Source organism: Salvelinus alpinus, chromosome 23, assembly GCF_045679555.1.
Source record: "Salvelinus alpinus chromosome 23, SLU_Salpinus.1, whole genome shotgun sequence".
NCBI classification, from domain to species: Eukaryota; Metazoa; Chordata; class Actinopteri; order Salmoniformes; family Salmonidae; genus Salvelinus; species Salvelinus alpinus.
The window spans coordinates 10,777,342-10,794,729 of NC_092108.1; the positions used below are offsets into that span (position 1 = coordinate 10,777,342).

Below are 17,388 nucleotides of genomic sequence, written 5' to 3' on the forward strand. Positions count from 1 at the left end.
TTTTGTACTTTGTGCTGCCTCACTGGATAGTTGGGCATTTGTTTTGTGACGCTATTGCGTTCTGTGCAAATGATTGCCTTAGTAAAGTGCTTTGTCCACTCATCTCTGCTCTCCTGCGCCTGACTTCGATGCACCAGCTACACTCACCTCTTGACAATAACTACACAGTAACAAATCTTACAGTAACACAAGTTGATTTGTAACATGATAAACATGCATTCTACCCCGTCTTTGCTTTCAGAAATACCTGAGTGTTTTGGAGTGCATATTCAGTTCCTAAATACATTTCAAATGTATTGGAAACAGGTTATCAAGTCGTTTCACATGCCATGTAACATTTTAGAATTGTAAACAATGTTTTGTGTGAAATTTGTGGTTATGGGTATAAAACCTACTAGAGGAAGAGGAAGTCTAGGCCTACGTGACAATACTTCCTCGTTTAGGTTTAGTCATTTATCAAAGTATGGCGACCTTGTGTTTCCCCATCGCTATTCTACTAACTCTTCTCCATCAAACAGGTAAAAGCATTTTCTAAGACATATATATATATATAGTGATATTTATTATATTGATTAGACATGTGTGTCTATAATCTGATTAGTAGCTACAGTAAGTAACAGGCAGTATAATTTGTACTGATTACTCTGCTTATAACCAGTCCAAATCAAATCAAATTGTATGTCACATGTGCCAAATACAACAGCTGTAGACCTTACTGTGAAATGCTTACTTACAAGCCCTTAACCAACAATGCAGTTCAATAAATAGAGTTAATAAAATATTTACTAAATAATTAACAACAAAAAATCCAATCAATCAAAAAGTAACACAAGAAATGTACATAACAATAACGAGACTATATACAGGGGGTACCGGTACCGAGTCAGTGTGCAGGAGTACAGGGTAGTCGAGGTAATTTGTAAAGTGACTATGCATAGATAATAAACAGCGAGTAGCAGCAGTGTAAAAACAAATGTAAATAGTCTGGGTGGCCATTTTATTAGTGTATTGGTGTACTGGTTGTCCAACCAGTTTAATGGTTGTCTAACCAGTCTAACCGGTGTACTGGTTGTCTAAGCAGTCCAACCGGTGTACTGGTTGTCTAACCAGTCCAACCGGTGTACTGGTTGTCTAACCAGTCCAACCGGTGTACTGGTTGTCTAACCGGTGTACTGGTTGTCTAACCGGTGTACTGGTTGTCTAACCGGTGTACTGGTTGTCTAACCTGTCTAACCGGTGTACTGGTTGTCTAACCAGTCTAACCGGTGTACTGGTTGTCTAACCAGTCCAACCAGTGTACTGGTTGTCTAACCAGTCCAACCGGTGTACTGGTTGTCTAACCAGTCCAACCGGTGTACTGGTTGTCTAACCAGTCTAACAGGTGTACTGGTTGTCTAACCAGTCCAACCGGTGTACTGGTTGTCTAACCAGTCCAACCGGTGTACTGGTTGTCTAACCAGTGTAATGGTTGTCTAACCAGTGTAATGGTTGTCTAACCAGTCCAACCAGTGTAATGGTTGTCTAACCAGTCTAACCAGTGTAATGGTTGTCTAACCAGTGTAATTGTTGTCTAGCCAGTGGGTGACACAGGAACTCAGATGAAGTCACATGATCTAATGAAGTACTAAAGTTTTAAGTCATGTGATGTGTTGTGATATGTTGATTTTTACAACATTCAAGTAATTGATAGACTTTTAAATTGAAAGTACAGTATGTAATTAACTGTAGGGCACATTTAAAAAAAATAATACTGTAGTTTTAAACATATGTTTTGTAATACAATAATTCATGAGTAATACAACAATGTTTTGTTGTGATAGTATACTGTACCATTGTAAGAAAAAGTTCAGTGTCATTACAGTAAAGTCAGTGACAGGAAACTACGCCACAACGCCATTTGTAGCATGGAACTTCGCACTACCAGAAATGCATAGCTCAACTTGTTTTTAGACATGTCTGTCAGCCAACCACAAATCTGTGGGCTGAAAAACGCCCACTCTCTGAGCACCCAAGTTATCTATGCTTTTAGGCAGATTAGGTTGTACTTCCTGAAGTTATACTTCATCAAGTTGCTTTTACTGAATGGTTTCTGAAACTGAACAGTTGATAGTGTGTATCATATCCTAGTTATTAATGGTAAAAGTACTGCTGTATTACTTGATGATCTAAAGGCAGCTGATCTTATTAATGGGTTCATCTTTAAGCCATTTAGCAAATAGGGTGTATAGAGAAATTCCAGCTCGAACTACAAATACTGCAAATTGGATCATTACAATGTGTCAGCCAGTTTGGCTATTTGCAAAAATATATATATTTGCACATATTCCTCTAGATGGTTGAGTTGCTTAATTCATATATCCTACTGCTGTATTTGTCACATTGTATGATGGGTTTTTTCATATTTTTTTACATGAAGTATTCTGTGTTTTTATTTCAGAGCCCAGTGCTGAGACCTCTGTGTTTGTGCTGAAGGGACAGGATGTTCACCTGGATGTCCAGACAAATGTTCAACTGAAAAAAGATTATGTGCTATATTGGAAGTTTAACAGATCAGACAATATTGTAAAGTATCCCCCAAAAGTTACCTTTGAAGTGTACAAAGGTAGGGCTGAATTTAGTGAGGGAGACTTATCTTTGCTACTGAAGAACCTACAGGAAGGAGACAGTGGACTTTATGACGCAGTAGTGTCTGGTAACAAAGACAGAAAAGTAGCTGCATACTTGATAGAAGTCCAAGGTATGTTTGACAGTTTTCTATTTTATTATACAGTGACACAATTAGAGTATCAATCAATAGAGCTAAACATGGTGTACAGGTTAAATGCATATTCATTAGTACTCTAACTCCAGTACTCAGGTTAATATATTAACAATAATGGGGTTCTACTTGTTTTCAGAGAGAGTTGAGCCTCCAGTCCTGACAGTGGACTCTGTGACACCTGTACACGCACGCACACTAAACTAGACTACATGTTTTATGTTTTGCTGACTTTGCAATGTTGATGATTACTGTATTTCCATACCTATCGTGGGAGGAAGCTGACGACTACTCCAATGTCAAAGTCTGGATAACTGTCGGCGTCTTCATCATAGTTGGATTATTCAGCGTTATTGGATTGATTGTTCTTTGGCGAAAGATAAATAAAAGTAAGCTCATTGCTCCTGCTGCAGGATCACTATTATTACAGTAACTTCATTAAATTCATTCAACTATTGTGAATACTGGTAATAACAGGATGTGATTAAATCTTTTTTCTTTTGTATATACAGTTGAAGTCGGAAGTTTACATACGTGTTAGCAAAATACATCGAAACTCAGTTTTTCACAATTCCTGACATTTAATCCTTGTAAAAATTATCTGTCTTACGTCAGTTAGGATCACCACTTTATTTTAAGAATGTGAAATGTCAGAATAATAGTAGAGAGAATTATTTATTTCAGCTTTTATTTCTTTCATCACATTCCCAGTGGGTCAGAAGTTTACATACACTCAGTAAGTATTTGGTAGCATTGCCTTTAAATTGTTCAACTTGGGTCAAACGTTTCAGGTAGCCTTCCACAAGCTTCCCACAATATGTTGGGTGCATTTTGGCCCATTCCTCCTGACAGAGCTGGTGTAACTGAGTCAGGATTGTAGGCCTCCATTGCTCGCACACGCTTTTTCAGTTCTGCCCACACATTTTCTATAGGATTGAGATCAGGGCTTTGTGATGGCCACTCCAATACCTTGACTTTGTTGTCCTTTAGCCATTTTGCCACAATTTTGGAAGTATACTTGGGGTCATTGTCCATTTGGAAGACTCATTTGCAACCAAGCTTTAACTTCCTGACAGATGTCTTGAGATGTTGCTTCAATATATCCACGTCATTTTCTTTCCTCATGATGCCATATATTTTGTGAAGTGCACCAGTCCCTCCTGCAGCAAAGCACCCCCACAACATGATGCTGCCACCCCCGTGCATCACAGTTGGGATGGTGTTCTTCCGCTTGCAAACCTCCCCCTTTTTCCTCCAAACATAACGATAGTCATTATGGCCAAACAGTTTTATTTTTGTTTCATCAGATCAGAGGACATTTCTCCAAAAAGTACGATCTTTGTCCCCATGTGCAGTTGCAAACCATAGTCTGGCTTTTTTATGGTGGTTTTGGAGCAGTGGCATCTTCCTTGCTGAGCGGCCTTTCAGGTTATGTTGATGTAGGACTCATTTTACTGTGGAAATAGATACTTTTGTATCTGTTTCCTCCAGCATCTTCAGTATTCAACTTTGCAGTTGTTCTGGGATTGATTTGCACTTTTCGCACCAAAGTTCGTTCATCTCTAGGAGACAGAACGTGTCTCCTTCCTGAGCGGTATGACGGCTGCGTGGTCCCATGGTGTTTATACTTGCTTACTATTGTTTGTACAGATGAACGTGGTACCTTCAGTCATTTGGAAATTGCTCCCAAGGATGAACCAGACTTGTGGAGGTCTACAAATTTTTTTCTGAGGTTTTGGATGATTTCTTTTGATTTTCCCATGATGTCAAGCAAAGAGGTACTGAGTTTGAAGATAGGCCTTGAAATACATCCACAGGTATACCTCCAATTGACAAAAATTATGTCAATTAGGCTATCAGAAGCTTCTAAAGCCAAGAATTTTCCAAGTTGTTTAAAGGCACTGTCAACTTAGTGTATGTAAACTTCTGACCCACTGGAATTGTGATACAGTGAATTATAAGTGAAATAATCTGTCTGTAAACAATTGTTGGAAAAATTACTTGTGTCATGCACAAAGTAGATGTCCTAACCAACTTGCCAAACCTATAGTTTGTAAACAAGACATTTGTGGAGTGGTGGAAAAACGAGTTTTAATGACTCCAACCTAAGTGTATTTAAACTTCTGACTTCAACTGTGTATATAATATATATATATATATATATATATATATATATATATATATATATATATATATATATATATATATATATGGAGCGTCTCTGAACATCTTACTTTTAAATCTTTATTGGACTTTTATGTTGTTGAATTTATAGGTGGCAAAAAGGAAATGATAAACACAGAGTATGCTACAGTCAGGGTAAGATACTGTACCTCAGCTACTGTCATTTAAAAACAAAAAATGTTAGTGGAAAATGTATACATTCTAAATTAAAGGTAAACTTCTGTTAATTTACTGCTTATATTTTAACGCATTGAACAGCCACTGAGAAATATTACATTTATTGATTTGAGGTAATTAATGACCTTGTTTTATACCTGGGTCACCATTCATAAATTCATAGTGAAAATGTAAATATATGTTTTTATTCTCCAGACTCCAGGTAACAGTCAAGTAGGTGGTGAAGAGCAGGCGTCTCCAGGTCCAACAACACCCACCATCTACAGTATGGTGGGACTACCCCAACCCCAGCCTGTGAACCGCCAGCCTTTGCCTGTGGATCTCCCCATGACCTCCATGCCTGGGAGTTTATATGCTGTGGTGGGGGAAAAGACTAGCCAACAATGATAATGAATTTTAACATAATTCTAGGCTGGGATTCAATCCAATTTTATTAGATCACCCTTTGTCGGCTAAGCATATTTTAAAGCCAATGTTCCTGCATTGGCTGAGACAGCTTTCACGATAAATGCTGCATATGCTAGCTAAACCTGAAGTGATCTGTAAGTGGTGCCTAGATGCAGTGGTGACCTGTCATTCAGGGCAGATGTTTTGAGCCCCACATTTATAAATAAATAAAACTATTGTTTTCCTAGGGGTGGATCAGCTTAATATTGCGGAAAGATTGTTGCTTCCATCATTGTAATTGTCTGCATAATTTCCAATCCCCCATATCTTTTTGGGGTAAATATATATCCATATACATATCCATACATATACATACATACACACACATACCTACAGTATATACATATATATACTTTATTTTAGAATATACCTTTATTATTCCCTGCAAACCCTACCACCCTTCCCCCAATTGGAGTAAACTAATAAACAATAACACTTAGGCTTCTACCTTCAGTTTATATATCTTATACACATTTTACAGACAATCTATTTTACAATAGTTACATTTTGTTTGTTTTTAGTCCTTCCTCTATTTCTGATGTCCATCCAGTTTGATTTCTATTTGTAACTGTGCTATTTCACAAAAGTTCTGAACCTATATACATTTTACAGACCCCATATGTTTTACATTGGTTATCTTGTTATTAGTCCCACCCTTCAGCTCCATTCAACCCCTGAAATCTATCTCTTAACACCATCCATTTTGGATTTCTATTTGCCATATATTTTTCAACTCTGCTGTGATGCTTCACAAAAGTACTGAACCTTTCTATTCTCATAGCTTCTACAGATTGTAAATTAAAGATAAACAAGATACCTATGGACAGTGATGGGGTCAAATTGGGGTCATGATAGGGGCTGCACCAAATGTTTGATGTATTATAATAATTGATTATGCTTATGGTGTATTAATAGAAGGGGAGGGGCTATGGGACCATTTATAGGGTCCTAGACTACAGATTAACAATATATATATTCATTGTAAGGTTTTGGAATTGTTCCAGTCTTTTCTAAGTCTCTGCCTCTTATAAAGAAATGGTGAGAAAGCATTTCAAATGATAAACAAAGAGCCCTGCAGGGGAGTAGAAGCGATAAGAGGCTAGTCAGACATACCTCTATAAATCAACTTGGGGGAGTGGACATTTACTGCTGAGGCCTTAGAAAACACTGGAACTATCGTATCGCTTGCAAGTTTGTATAGCTGTGTATGCATGGGCTTGGTCTGAGGAGTAGCAGGTAAAGACGTATGCAGTGACATCACAGGGGGTTTACTACAAGCATGATAAAAGCAACTTGGACTTTTCCTATGGGGCAGAACTCAGGAGAGACCTCCGTTGTATGTGTGATGTTTGATCTTTGTCTTCTGTCTACAGCTGTATTTTGGTTAAAATTGTTATGATTTATAAGTGCACATTTTGAGTGTTCCTTATTTGTTAAGTAATAAAACGTAGCACAGAAAAACGGAACCAACAGTTCCAAAATAAATGATGTAATGACTCTGCCTCCTCACAGCAAAATCTGCAGAGTCCCACATTTTTAGCAATGGGCTTGCACGTTATTTTGGCATTAATACGTGTCACATATTAGTTTGCAAACAATGTAAAAAAAATATATGTAATTGAGTTAATAAAGCCGCATACAAACATGGCCTCTTTTTTTGTTTTCTTGAGTAATGGAGCTCCAAAATGCAGGTGTTTCAGCCTAGCTCAGTGCATTCTGTGATGGTGGTGCAAGCCAGCAGAAACTACAGAGCGTTGCGCAGTGATTGGCTCAGTGTTCTTTCACTCATGGGGACACTACGTCACCGCCAAGTCTAAGGGTAGAGCTATAAAATTCAAGCCCCATGGGTGCTGCCATAGATTTACATTAGAAGTGCCCATCCAAGAAGACTCAAGGACTTTGCACACAGATAAAATGATGTCAAATCACGTTATATCTACAGCAGCTTTAATTGGACTGAATCTTAGCTAGCAGTCATCATCATGAATCAAGTTGACAATCTACTTGTGTCACAAGAATTTTGCTATCTCAATGGTGGAACTCAACTATCACTCAAGCTTTGTCTATTTCCCAGAGGTCGTAAATCTCCGGTTAATAAAGAATTAGATAAAGTCTCAGATTCTGCAATAGATCAGTCCTTTATATTCAGAGAGCGCTCTCACTTCAAAATGAGAACACAATCTTTTTATAACACACACACACACACACACACACACACACACACACACACACACACACACACACACACACACACACACACACACACACACACACACACACACACACACACACACACACACACACACACACACACACACACACACACACACAGATGAACTCACATCAGTAGAAACTCCACCTCTCTTTAGGTGGGCTGTATTTTTCCAAAGTTCACATACATTGTTTATCACCTTTCTGCAACATGTTTCATCATCTTCTGCAAGCCTAGCCATTTCTAACAGTTTTTAGAAATGGCTAGGTTATTAGTTTCACTGTTATCACAAGTCGACAGTTCAGTTGTCCTTGAATGTCTCAACTATACCCAGCTCATATTGCGAAATAGTAACACAATGGCCTAGTCACACACATGATTGAATTATGACTCTTAACACATTTCATACAATTATATGGTTTCAGGGTGGAATACTTTAGTCATTATCTTAAACATACAAATTATTCTATCAACTGGCTCATCGGCCATTGAATATATTCATTACACAACACGTTGGAAATCGCAAATTCAACAATGAGTGGTTGAAAGGAATAAGTGGCTAACTGCAAGCATTGCAAAGCAATCATTAGCCTGTGATTCAGTGGAATGGCTGTGTGGTCTAAGATTAAGGGTCTCTTTTCCTAGTTTAAAATGATAAACATTTATCATATTGTCAATGAAGCATGATTTGTGCCGCATACAACCGCTCAAAACAACTGTTAACTCGTTACTGCAATAACGAGTTACGACTGGGAAAAAACATTTTAAACTCTGATTCAACTCGGAATTGTAAATCGGGAACTCGGGCCTCTTTCCAGAGCTACGACCTGAAGATCACTGACGTCATCATGATTCAACCTTTTTTTCCTGAGTTCACAGTTGTCTTGAAAGCACCATAAATCCAGAGAATGACAAACTTTGATGACAAAATTTGCCCACGAAGGACCACCATACCACCTTCCTGTTCAAGTGAGCCCAGCACAACAGATGTGTCCAAAAATGTATTGTATGCTGCTGCATGAATTATGGAATATTCCAGGGTTATATGTATACTGTAGCTAAGAAAGTAATACTAAGTGTATGTTGTGTAGTAAGCTGTTAGTAGACCATGTGACTCACCCTAATAATTTGGTATATTTTCACCTCTTCATTTCACCTACTGTTCTGACTTGGTGGTGCACTTAGCCTATAACCTGTTTTAGAGAAATTTTATCATCGATATTGTAAGAGTTTTCATTGTCTGCTTGCATGCCCCCTTTATTTATCCCACGGTTCTGACTTGGTGTACAGGGAGTAACACTGTAAGAACGGCCAATGTTCTGAATTCTGTCGCTGTACATTTCAAAAGGGCTGAACAAATAGTTATATTGACTGTGTCCGTCCTAGTTTGCTCATTAATGTCTTAATCGAAATTACGGATTGCCTCTGGGATTAATCACCTCAAATTGGATGAGGAGTTCTTGTTCAATGCGTCGGACGCAAGGGATATACTGCAGACACCCGATCTGGAGAAGGAAACTGAGATTTCAAGGCAAAAGATCAGAATGCCTTGCGAGGATCAGGCGACGAGTGGATAATCTGCCCTTGCCTTCTGTTCTGCTAGGTAACTTTCAATTGCTGGAAAATAAATGGGACAAACTGAAAGCACATATATCCTACCAAAGGGACATTAAAAACTGTAATATCTTATGTTTCAACGAGTCGTGGCTGAACAACGACATGAATAACATACAGCTGGCGGGTTATACACTCTATCGGCAAGACAGAAAAGCATCCTCTGGTAAGACACGGGGCGGGGACCTATGCATTTATGTAAACAACAACTGGTGCATGATATCTAAGGAAGTCTCAAGGTTTTGCTCGCCTGAGGTAGATTTATCTAATGAAAAGCTGTAGACCACACTATCTACCTAAGAGAGTTTTCATCTGTATTTTTCGTAGCTGCCTACATACCACTGTCACGGTGCTGACTTTTGCCCGTCGCCTGCAGCAAAAGCCTCTATCCCGTCCTCTGGCTAGGCAGAGTACTTTAGGATTTTAGTTACTTCGGTGCAACAAGGGCCTAGCCGTGCGGCCCTACCAACCCTTCTGTTTATTCTTAGTGGCCCTTTGCGTGAGTTGGCTTTGTTCCTTAGTTCACGTTGTCACTCCCTTTATGATTCTATTGTGTGCTCTTAGAGTATTATATTTCCTCTAACTACTCAAATTTATACTAAGATCTCCTTTAACCACCTGTCCTTTTTATTTATTTATATATCAATACCTAATAATCTCTGTTGATTATTATGCTCGTCAGCTAGTAGTCACTTGGAAACTAGTATTGTTATATGTGGGATGTAAATTCTAATCCCTGATATACTTTTTATTGTCCACACAATTAAGTATTCTTTAGTGCTATAGCCTTAACCTATAACCAGTGTCACTTTCTGTTCAGTGAGAGTGTCAAAGGCGTTTCTCTCCAGATCGTTAAACTGGCCTAGTTGTCAAAGTTTCTAGCTTTTATTAAATCACTGTTTTTTGTCTTATACACGTTATCACACTTCAATGGTTATACAGTTTTCATTAATACAACAATGGTGCTCAATCAATCCTTAATACACTTTATACTAATGCCAGATAATATTGCAAATCTTTAAATGCGTTAACACTTCTAACAATATTGACTAAATAGCAAAATAGTTCAATTACCTTAAATGCTCAACCCCTTGGTCACTTTCCTGTAATTGGTATTCTCACAGCAATAATGCTAGATTCCGAATTCCAATATCTTAATACTATTCACTTCCAACCCTGTGTATAGACTCAATATATTGGAACTGGTATTTGGCTGTTTCCTTGTATTGCTAATCACTTCTGGACCTGATGTGTCACTGTGTGAATGCCGCTTTGTCTGCGATCAAGAGGTGTCTAGACCCCTGTGTTTCGGAGACTCAGTCTCGGGTTCACAAAGTTCAACCAGGTAGATTCAGATAGTGATCCAATAAAGTACTTAGGCAAAATTATCCAGTTCTCAAATATTGTTCTAGTCCAACAAAAAGAGTATAGTGCAATAGTAAATTTACCTATGATGATTCTCCATATGAAGTCTGTCTCATATGTCAGTGAGGATCATGGTTCTCTCATGATCTCTGTTCTCTTTATATACCTTTTTTTTTACAGGGGAAGTTCACAAGGTTCTGGGCCTCTGTCTAAACGTTAGACTACTATTGCGCAATCTTAGACTTCAGTTAGTGCACTCAGCTATAACTCAAGCTTCCTGTTCCAAATCTAGGTCATGCAATACTGACGCCCACATTGCTGCTTCCATGTTACTGTCGGCTGATTCTACTTGATGATACCAGCTGGTTGTTTCTTCCACTGGAGGTGGTGTGTCCAGAGTCAGCAGTGAGAAGTCTATGATGGGTATCTCTTATTCCCCCTGTTGTCCAGTTTCTGCAGGTGTAGTCCATGGTTCCAAGAGGTCCCATGGATGCCCTGTGTTGTTGTCCTCACTTCTTGATAGAGTGGGCAGATCCTTTTTGGCTTTTGTCACACCACCACAGAGCGAGGTTGGCACTAAAACCGCACTCAATGAGCTGTATTCCGCCATGAGCAAACAGGAAAACGCTCATCCAGAGGCGGCGTTCCTAGTGGCCGGGGACTTTAATGCAGGGAAACTTAAATCAGTTTTTCAGAATTTCTATCAACATGTTAAATGTGCAACCAGAGGGAAAAAAATTCTAGACCACCTTTACTCCACACACAGAGACGTGTACAAAGCTCTCCCTCGCCCTCCATTTGGCAAATCTGACCGTAACGCTATCCTTCTGATTCCGCAACTTCTCCCTGTCTGAGTCTGTAATACCAACATTCAAGCAGACCACCATAGTCCCTGTGCCCAAGAACACGAAGGTAACCTGCCTAAATGACTACCGACCCGTAGCACTCATGTCTGTAGCCATGAAATGTTTTGAAAGGCTGGTCATGGCTCACATCAGCACCATCATCCCAGAAACCCTAGACCCACTCCAATTGTCATACCGCCCCAACAGATCCACAGATGACGCAATCTCTGTTGCACTCCACACTGCCCTTTCACACCTGGACAAAATAAACACTTACAGTATGTGAGAATGCCATTCATTGACTACAGCTCAGCATTCAACCCCATAGTGCCCTCAAAGCTCATCACTAAGCTAAGGACCCTGGGACTAAACACCTCCCTCTGCAACTGGATCCTAGACTTCCTGATGGGCCACCCCCAGGGTGTAAAGGTAGGTAACAACACATCCGCCGCGCTGATCCTCAACATGGGGGCCCCTCAGGGGTGCTCAGGTCCCCTCCTATACTCCAACACCATCATTAAGTTTGCTGATGATCAGAGCGAGCAACAGAACATTGTACTGTCTACACTCGGTTTGTCGTTTATATTTTAAAAATGTATTTAATCGATTTTAATCAGAACTAAAGTTTTGTTGCTAAGGATTCCATGGTGCGGTTAGACTTTACGGCTGGGACTGCAAGTTTGTGTTCCATTTTTTTGCGTGGATTCCGCGAGTGCTAGCTGTCTGTACTACAGACACCTGTCGTCGTTGTGGGAAAGACTCATTGTTATCTTTTCGTAAAACAACTGGTTGGAGTAAAGAGCCAACCTGTCACTGCTGTTGAAAGGAGAGGACCAAGGTGCAGCGTGGTGAGCGTACATTTTCTTTTATTTAATCAAAATGACGCCGAACATAACAATAAACACTACAAAACCAAACCGTAAAGCTCAAAGGCTAATGTGCCCTAAACAAAAGTCAATTTCCCACAAAAACAGGTGGGAAAAAGGGCAGCCTAAGTATGGTTCTCAATCAGAGACAATGATAGACAGCTGTCCCTGATTGAGAACCCTACCTGGCCAAAACATAGAACTACAAATAGAGAACATAGAATACCCACCCCAACTTACGCCCTGACCAAACCAAAATAGAGACATAAAAAGGATCTCTCAGGTCAGGGCGTGACACAACCTGGATACTAAGGAGATCCCGTGGGAAATCAACGAGTACCAACAGCTTTACGCATACTCGGTCTCAACCTTTAAGTCTTTACTGAAGACTCATCTCTTCAGTAGGTCCTATGATTGAGTGTAGTCTGGCCCAGGAGTGTGAAAGTGAACGGAAAGGCACTGGAGAAACGAACCGCCCTTGCTGTCTCTGCCTGGCCAATTCCCCTCTCTCCACTGGGATTCTCTGCCTCTAACCCTATTACAGGGGCTGAGTCACTGGCTTACTGGTGCTCTTCCATGCCGTCCCTAGGAGGGGTGCGTCACTTGAGTGGGTTGAGTCACTGATGTGATCTTCCTGTCTGGGTTGGCGCCCACCCTTGGGTTGTGCCGTGGCGGAGATCTTTGTGGGCTATACTCGGCCTTGTCTCAGGATGGTAAGTTGGTGGTTGAAGATATCCCTCTAGTGGTGTGGGGGCTGTGCTTTGGCAAAGTGGGTGGGGTTATATCCTGCCTGTTTGGCCCTGTCCGGGGGTATCTTTGGATGGGGCCACAGTGTCTCCTGACCCCTCCTGTCTCAGCCTCCAGTATTTATGCTGCAGTAGTTTGTGTCGGGGGGCTAGGGTCAGTCTGTTATATCTGGAGTATTTCTCCTGTCTTATCCGGTGTCCTGTGTGAATTTAAGTATGCTCTCTCTAATTCTCTCTTCCTCTCTTTCTTTCTCTCTCTCGGAGGACCTGAGCCCTAGGACCATGCCTCAGGACTACCTGGCATGATGACTCCTTGCTGTCCCCAGTCCACCTGGCCGTGCTGCTGCTCCAATTTCAACTGTTCTGCCTGCGGCTATGGAACCCTGACCTGTTCACCGGACATGCTACCTGTCCCAGACCTGCTGTTTTCAACTCTCTCGAGACAGCAGGAGCAGTAGAGATACTCTCAATGATCGGCTATGAAAAGTCAATTGACATTTTCTCCTGAGGTGCTGACCTGTTGCACCCTCGACAACTACTGTGATTATTATTATTTGACCATGCTGGTCATTTATGAACATTTGAACATCTTGGCCATGTTCTGTTATAATCTCCACCCGGCACAGCCAGAAGAGGACTGTCCACCCCTCATAGCCTGGTTCCTCTCTAGCTTTCTTCCTAGGTTTTGGCCTTTCTAGGGAGGTTTTCCTAGCCACTGTGCTTTTACACCTGCATTGCTTGCTGTTTGGGGTTTTAGGCTGGGTTTCTGTACAGCACTTTGATATATCAGCTGATGTAAGAAGGGCTATATAAATACATTTGATTTGATTTAAAAATTGCCTTTTTGCCTGTGTGCAGATTGCCATGTCTCATTTTTGATTAATTGAAAATTATACTTTTTTCAAAATATCTCTCTTTTTCAAAGAAGCATTGCAAAGCTGGCTACAATTTCAATTTCATCCCCTGAAAAGATAGAACAAATATTACAACAAATATTATGGCTTAACTCAAATGTGCTGGTTGATAAAATACCTGTATTTATGGGAAAGATGTTTGAAAAGGGTATTTTGTTCTTAAATTATATTGTAAATTGGAATAGTAGAGTTATGTCCTTCATGGAGTTATCTGGATTGTATGGGAAGGTCTGCTCAATCCAAGAGTACAACCAATTGATTACATCATTACCCCAAAAATGGAGGAGGCAGGTGTCTCCCCAATATAAAGGATAAAGGAATAAAATTAGCATAAATAGGAAAGTATACCTGTTTCATTTGAGGACCAGGGTGTTTACAACTGTGCCATACAGATTGCAAAATAGTTGGGAAAGATTTTTGATGTACCGATTCCATGGTACAGTATGAGTTGATATATAAAACAACGCAAGATTCAAGACCTAGTGCTTTTCAGCTAAAATTATTATATAGAATTTTTGCCACCAACAAAATGTTGAATATTTGGGGCATAAAATCATTAAAGCTCTGCAGATTTTGTTGTGAGGATACAGAATCAATAGACCATTTCTTTTGGTATTGCCCTCAGGTAGCCTGTTTCTGGTCTCAGGTTCAGGAATTTGCTGAAAATGCATAGCATTGATCAAAAATTGACCCTAGAAATAGTACTGTTAGGAGATCTGGAGAGACCGGGTCAGTCAATTACTAATATACTAATACTCTTAGTAAGAGTGTTTCTCTTCAACTCGCAATCTGTGGATTCTATTCGATTAGATAGATTGAAATTGTACGTTAAACATCACAGCATAGTTGAAAGATATGTGTTACGTAGAAACCCAAAGTGGGTGGCGAGCAGAGATAGATGGCATGGGCTGAGGGAAGCTGAGGGTTGGGATGTGGAATTGGAGACAATTGGGAGTGGAGTTGCTGTGTGGGAGATAGAATGATGGTCAGAGAAAAAAATATAAAAAGTCTAAATAAAACATAATAAAAATAACATTTGAATGACACTGAGGGGGGATCTAGGAGGGTTCGGGTTCACGTTTTTTGTCCTGGTGGTAGATTTGTCAACGTGCCCTTGAGCAGGGCATTGACCCTGCATGCTTCTGTGTGTCACGCTGAATGGGAATCTGTTGGATGACTGGTATGATGTTGGATGACTGGTATGATGTTGGATGACTGGTATGATGTTGGATGACTGGTATGATGTTGGGTGACTGGTATGATGTTGGGTGACTGGTATGATGTTGGATGACTGGTATGATGTTGGATGACTGGTATGATGTTGGATGACTGGTATGATGTTGGTATGATGTTGGATGACTGGTATGATGTTGGATGACTGGTATGATGTTGGATGACTGGTATGATGTTGGATGACTGGTATGATGTTGGGTGACTGGTATGATGTTGGATGACTGGTATGATGTTGGATGACTGGTATGATGTTGGTATGATGTTGGATGACTGGTATGATGTTGGATGACTGGTATGATGTTGGATGACTGGTATGATGTTGGATGACTGGTATGATGTTGGATGACTGGTATGATGTTGGATGACTGGTATGATGTTGGATGACTGGTATGATGTTGGATGACTGGTTGAGGGGCTTCACTGGAAGTATATTGTTTTTTTCGGATATTCAATAAAACATTTTTTTTAAAGTTTGCTGATGACACAACAGTGGTAGGCCTGATCACCGACAATGATGAGACAGCCTATAGGGAGGAGATCAGAGACCTGACTGTGTGGTGCAAGGACAACAACCTCTCCCTCAACGTGATCAAGACAAAGGAGATGATTGTGGACTACAGGAAAAGGAAGACCGAGCACGTCCCCATTCTCATCGACGTGGCTGTAGTGGAGCAGGTTGAGAGCTTCAAATTCCTTGATGTCCACATCCCCAACAACATGGTCCAAGCACATCAAGACAGTTGTGAAGAGGGCACGACAAAACCTATTCCCCCCCAGGAGACTGAAAAGATTTGGCATGGGTCCTCAGATCCTCAAAAGGTTTTACAGCTGCACCATCGAGAGCATCCTGACGGGTTGCATCACTGCCTGGTATGACAACTGCTCGGCCTCTGACCGCCAGGCACTACAGAGGGTAGTGCGTACGGCCCAGTACATCACCGGGGCCAAACTTCCTGCCATCCAGGACCTCTATACCAGTCGGTATCAGAGGAAGGCCCAAAAAATGGTCAAAGACTCCAGCCACCCCAGTCATAGACTGTTCTCTCTGCTACCGCATGGCAAGCGGTACCGGAGCGCCACGTCTGGGTCCAATAGGCTTCTAAAAAGCTTCTACCCCCAAGCCATAAGACTCCTGAACAGTTAATCAAATGGGTACCCAGACTATTTGCACCCCCCCACGCTGCTGCTACTCTCTGTTATTATCTATTTATAGCCCTACCTGTATGTACATAATTACCTCAATTACCTCGACACCGATGCCCCAGCACATTGACTCTGTACCGGTACCCCCTGTATATAACCCTGCTATTGTTATTTACTGCTGCTCTTTAATTATTTGTTCTTCTTATCTCTTACTTTTTTTGGGGGGGGGATATTTTCTTAAAACTGCATTGTTGGTTAAGGGCTTGTAAGTAAGCCTTTCACTGTAAGGTCTACACCTGTTGTAGTCGGCGCATGTGACAAATACAATTTGATTTGATTGTTCCCGCATTTTTAGACAGGTGTAGATGATTAAAAGACGCATTGTGATCTGCTTGTGATCAGATCTTCCTGCCGACCTCCGGAGGTAGTCAGCCAATCATTGTGTCTGGAAAAAGTGTTGACGGATCTGGACAGTGAAACAATAAAAAAAAATCTTATCCCGTCCTCTAAACCATTTACAGGTGGCACGATTTACTAATGGCATCAATATGTGAATTTAAATAAAGAAATAAACATGATATTTTAAATTGACATACATTTATATACAAAATAGTTAGAGTGGACATAGAGTTGTAAGAGGATGAGCGGTTGGATATACAAATATACAGTGTATATGCAGGTCAGCAGCATACCACTCTGTATCCCACTGCTGGCTTGCCTCTGAAGCTACACTGGGTTGGTCCTGGTCGGTCCTGGATGGGAGACCAGATGCAGCTGGAAGCTAAGCAGGGTTAGTCCTGGTTGGTCCCTGGATGGGAGACCAGATGCAGCTGGAAGCTGATGCAGGGTTTGTCCTGGTCGGTCCTGGATGGGAGACCAGATGC

General features: G+C 40.7%; 1 protein-coding gene across 3 annotated transcripts; it reads left to right on the plus strand.

Moving 5' to 3' along the window:
• The first annotated feature begins 391 nt into the window (after window positions 1-391).
• Window positions 392-7,213, plus strand: LOC139550246 (sodium channel regulatory subunit beta-2-like). Of its 3 annotated transcripts, none has more exons than XR_011669994.1 (5): window positions 392-518; window positions 2,438-2,737; window positions 2,898-3,147; window positions 5,034-5,077; window positions 5,315-7,213. XR_011669994.1 is itself a non-coding variant. In XM_071360993.1 (5 exons), exons 1-5 carry the CDS (start codon window positions 464-466, stop codon window positions 5,504-5,506), a joined length of 699 nt encoding a protein of 232 aa, XP_071217094.1. In that variant the 5' UTR covers window positions 393-463; the 3' UTR covers window positions 5,507-7,213. The 3 variants fall into 3 exon arrangements, 2 of the variants coding, with proteins under 2 accessions (XP_071217094.1, XP_071217095.1); XM_071360993.1 differs by having other exon boundaries at window positions 393-518; window positions 3,040-3,147; XM_071360994.1 differs by lacking the exon at window positions 2,898-3,147 and having other exon boundaries at window positions 393-518.
• Window positions 7,214-17,388: the final 10,175 nt, after the last annotated feature.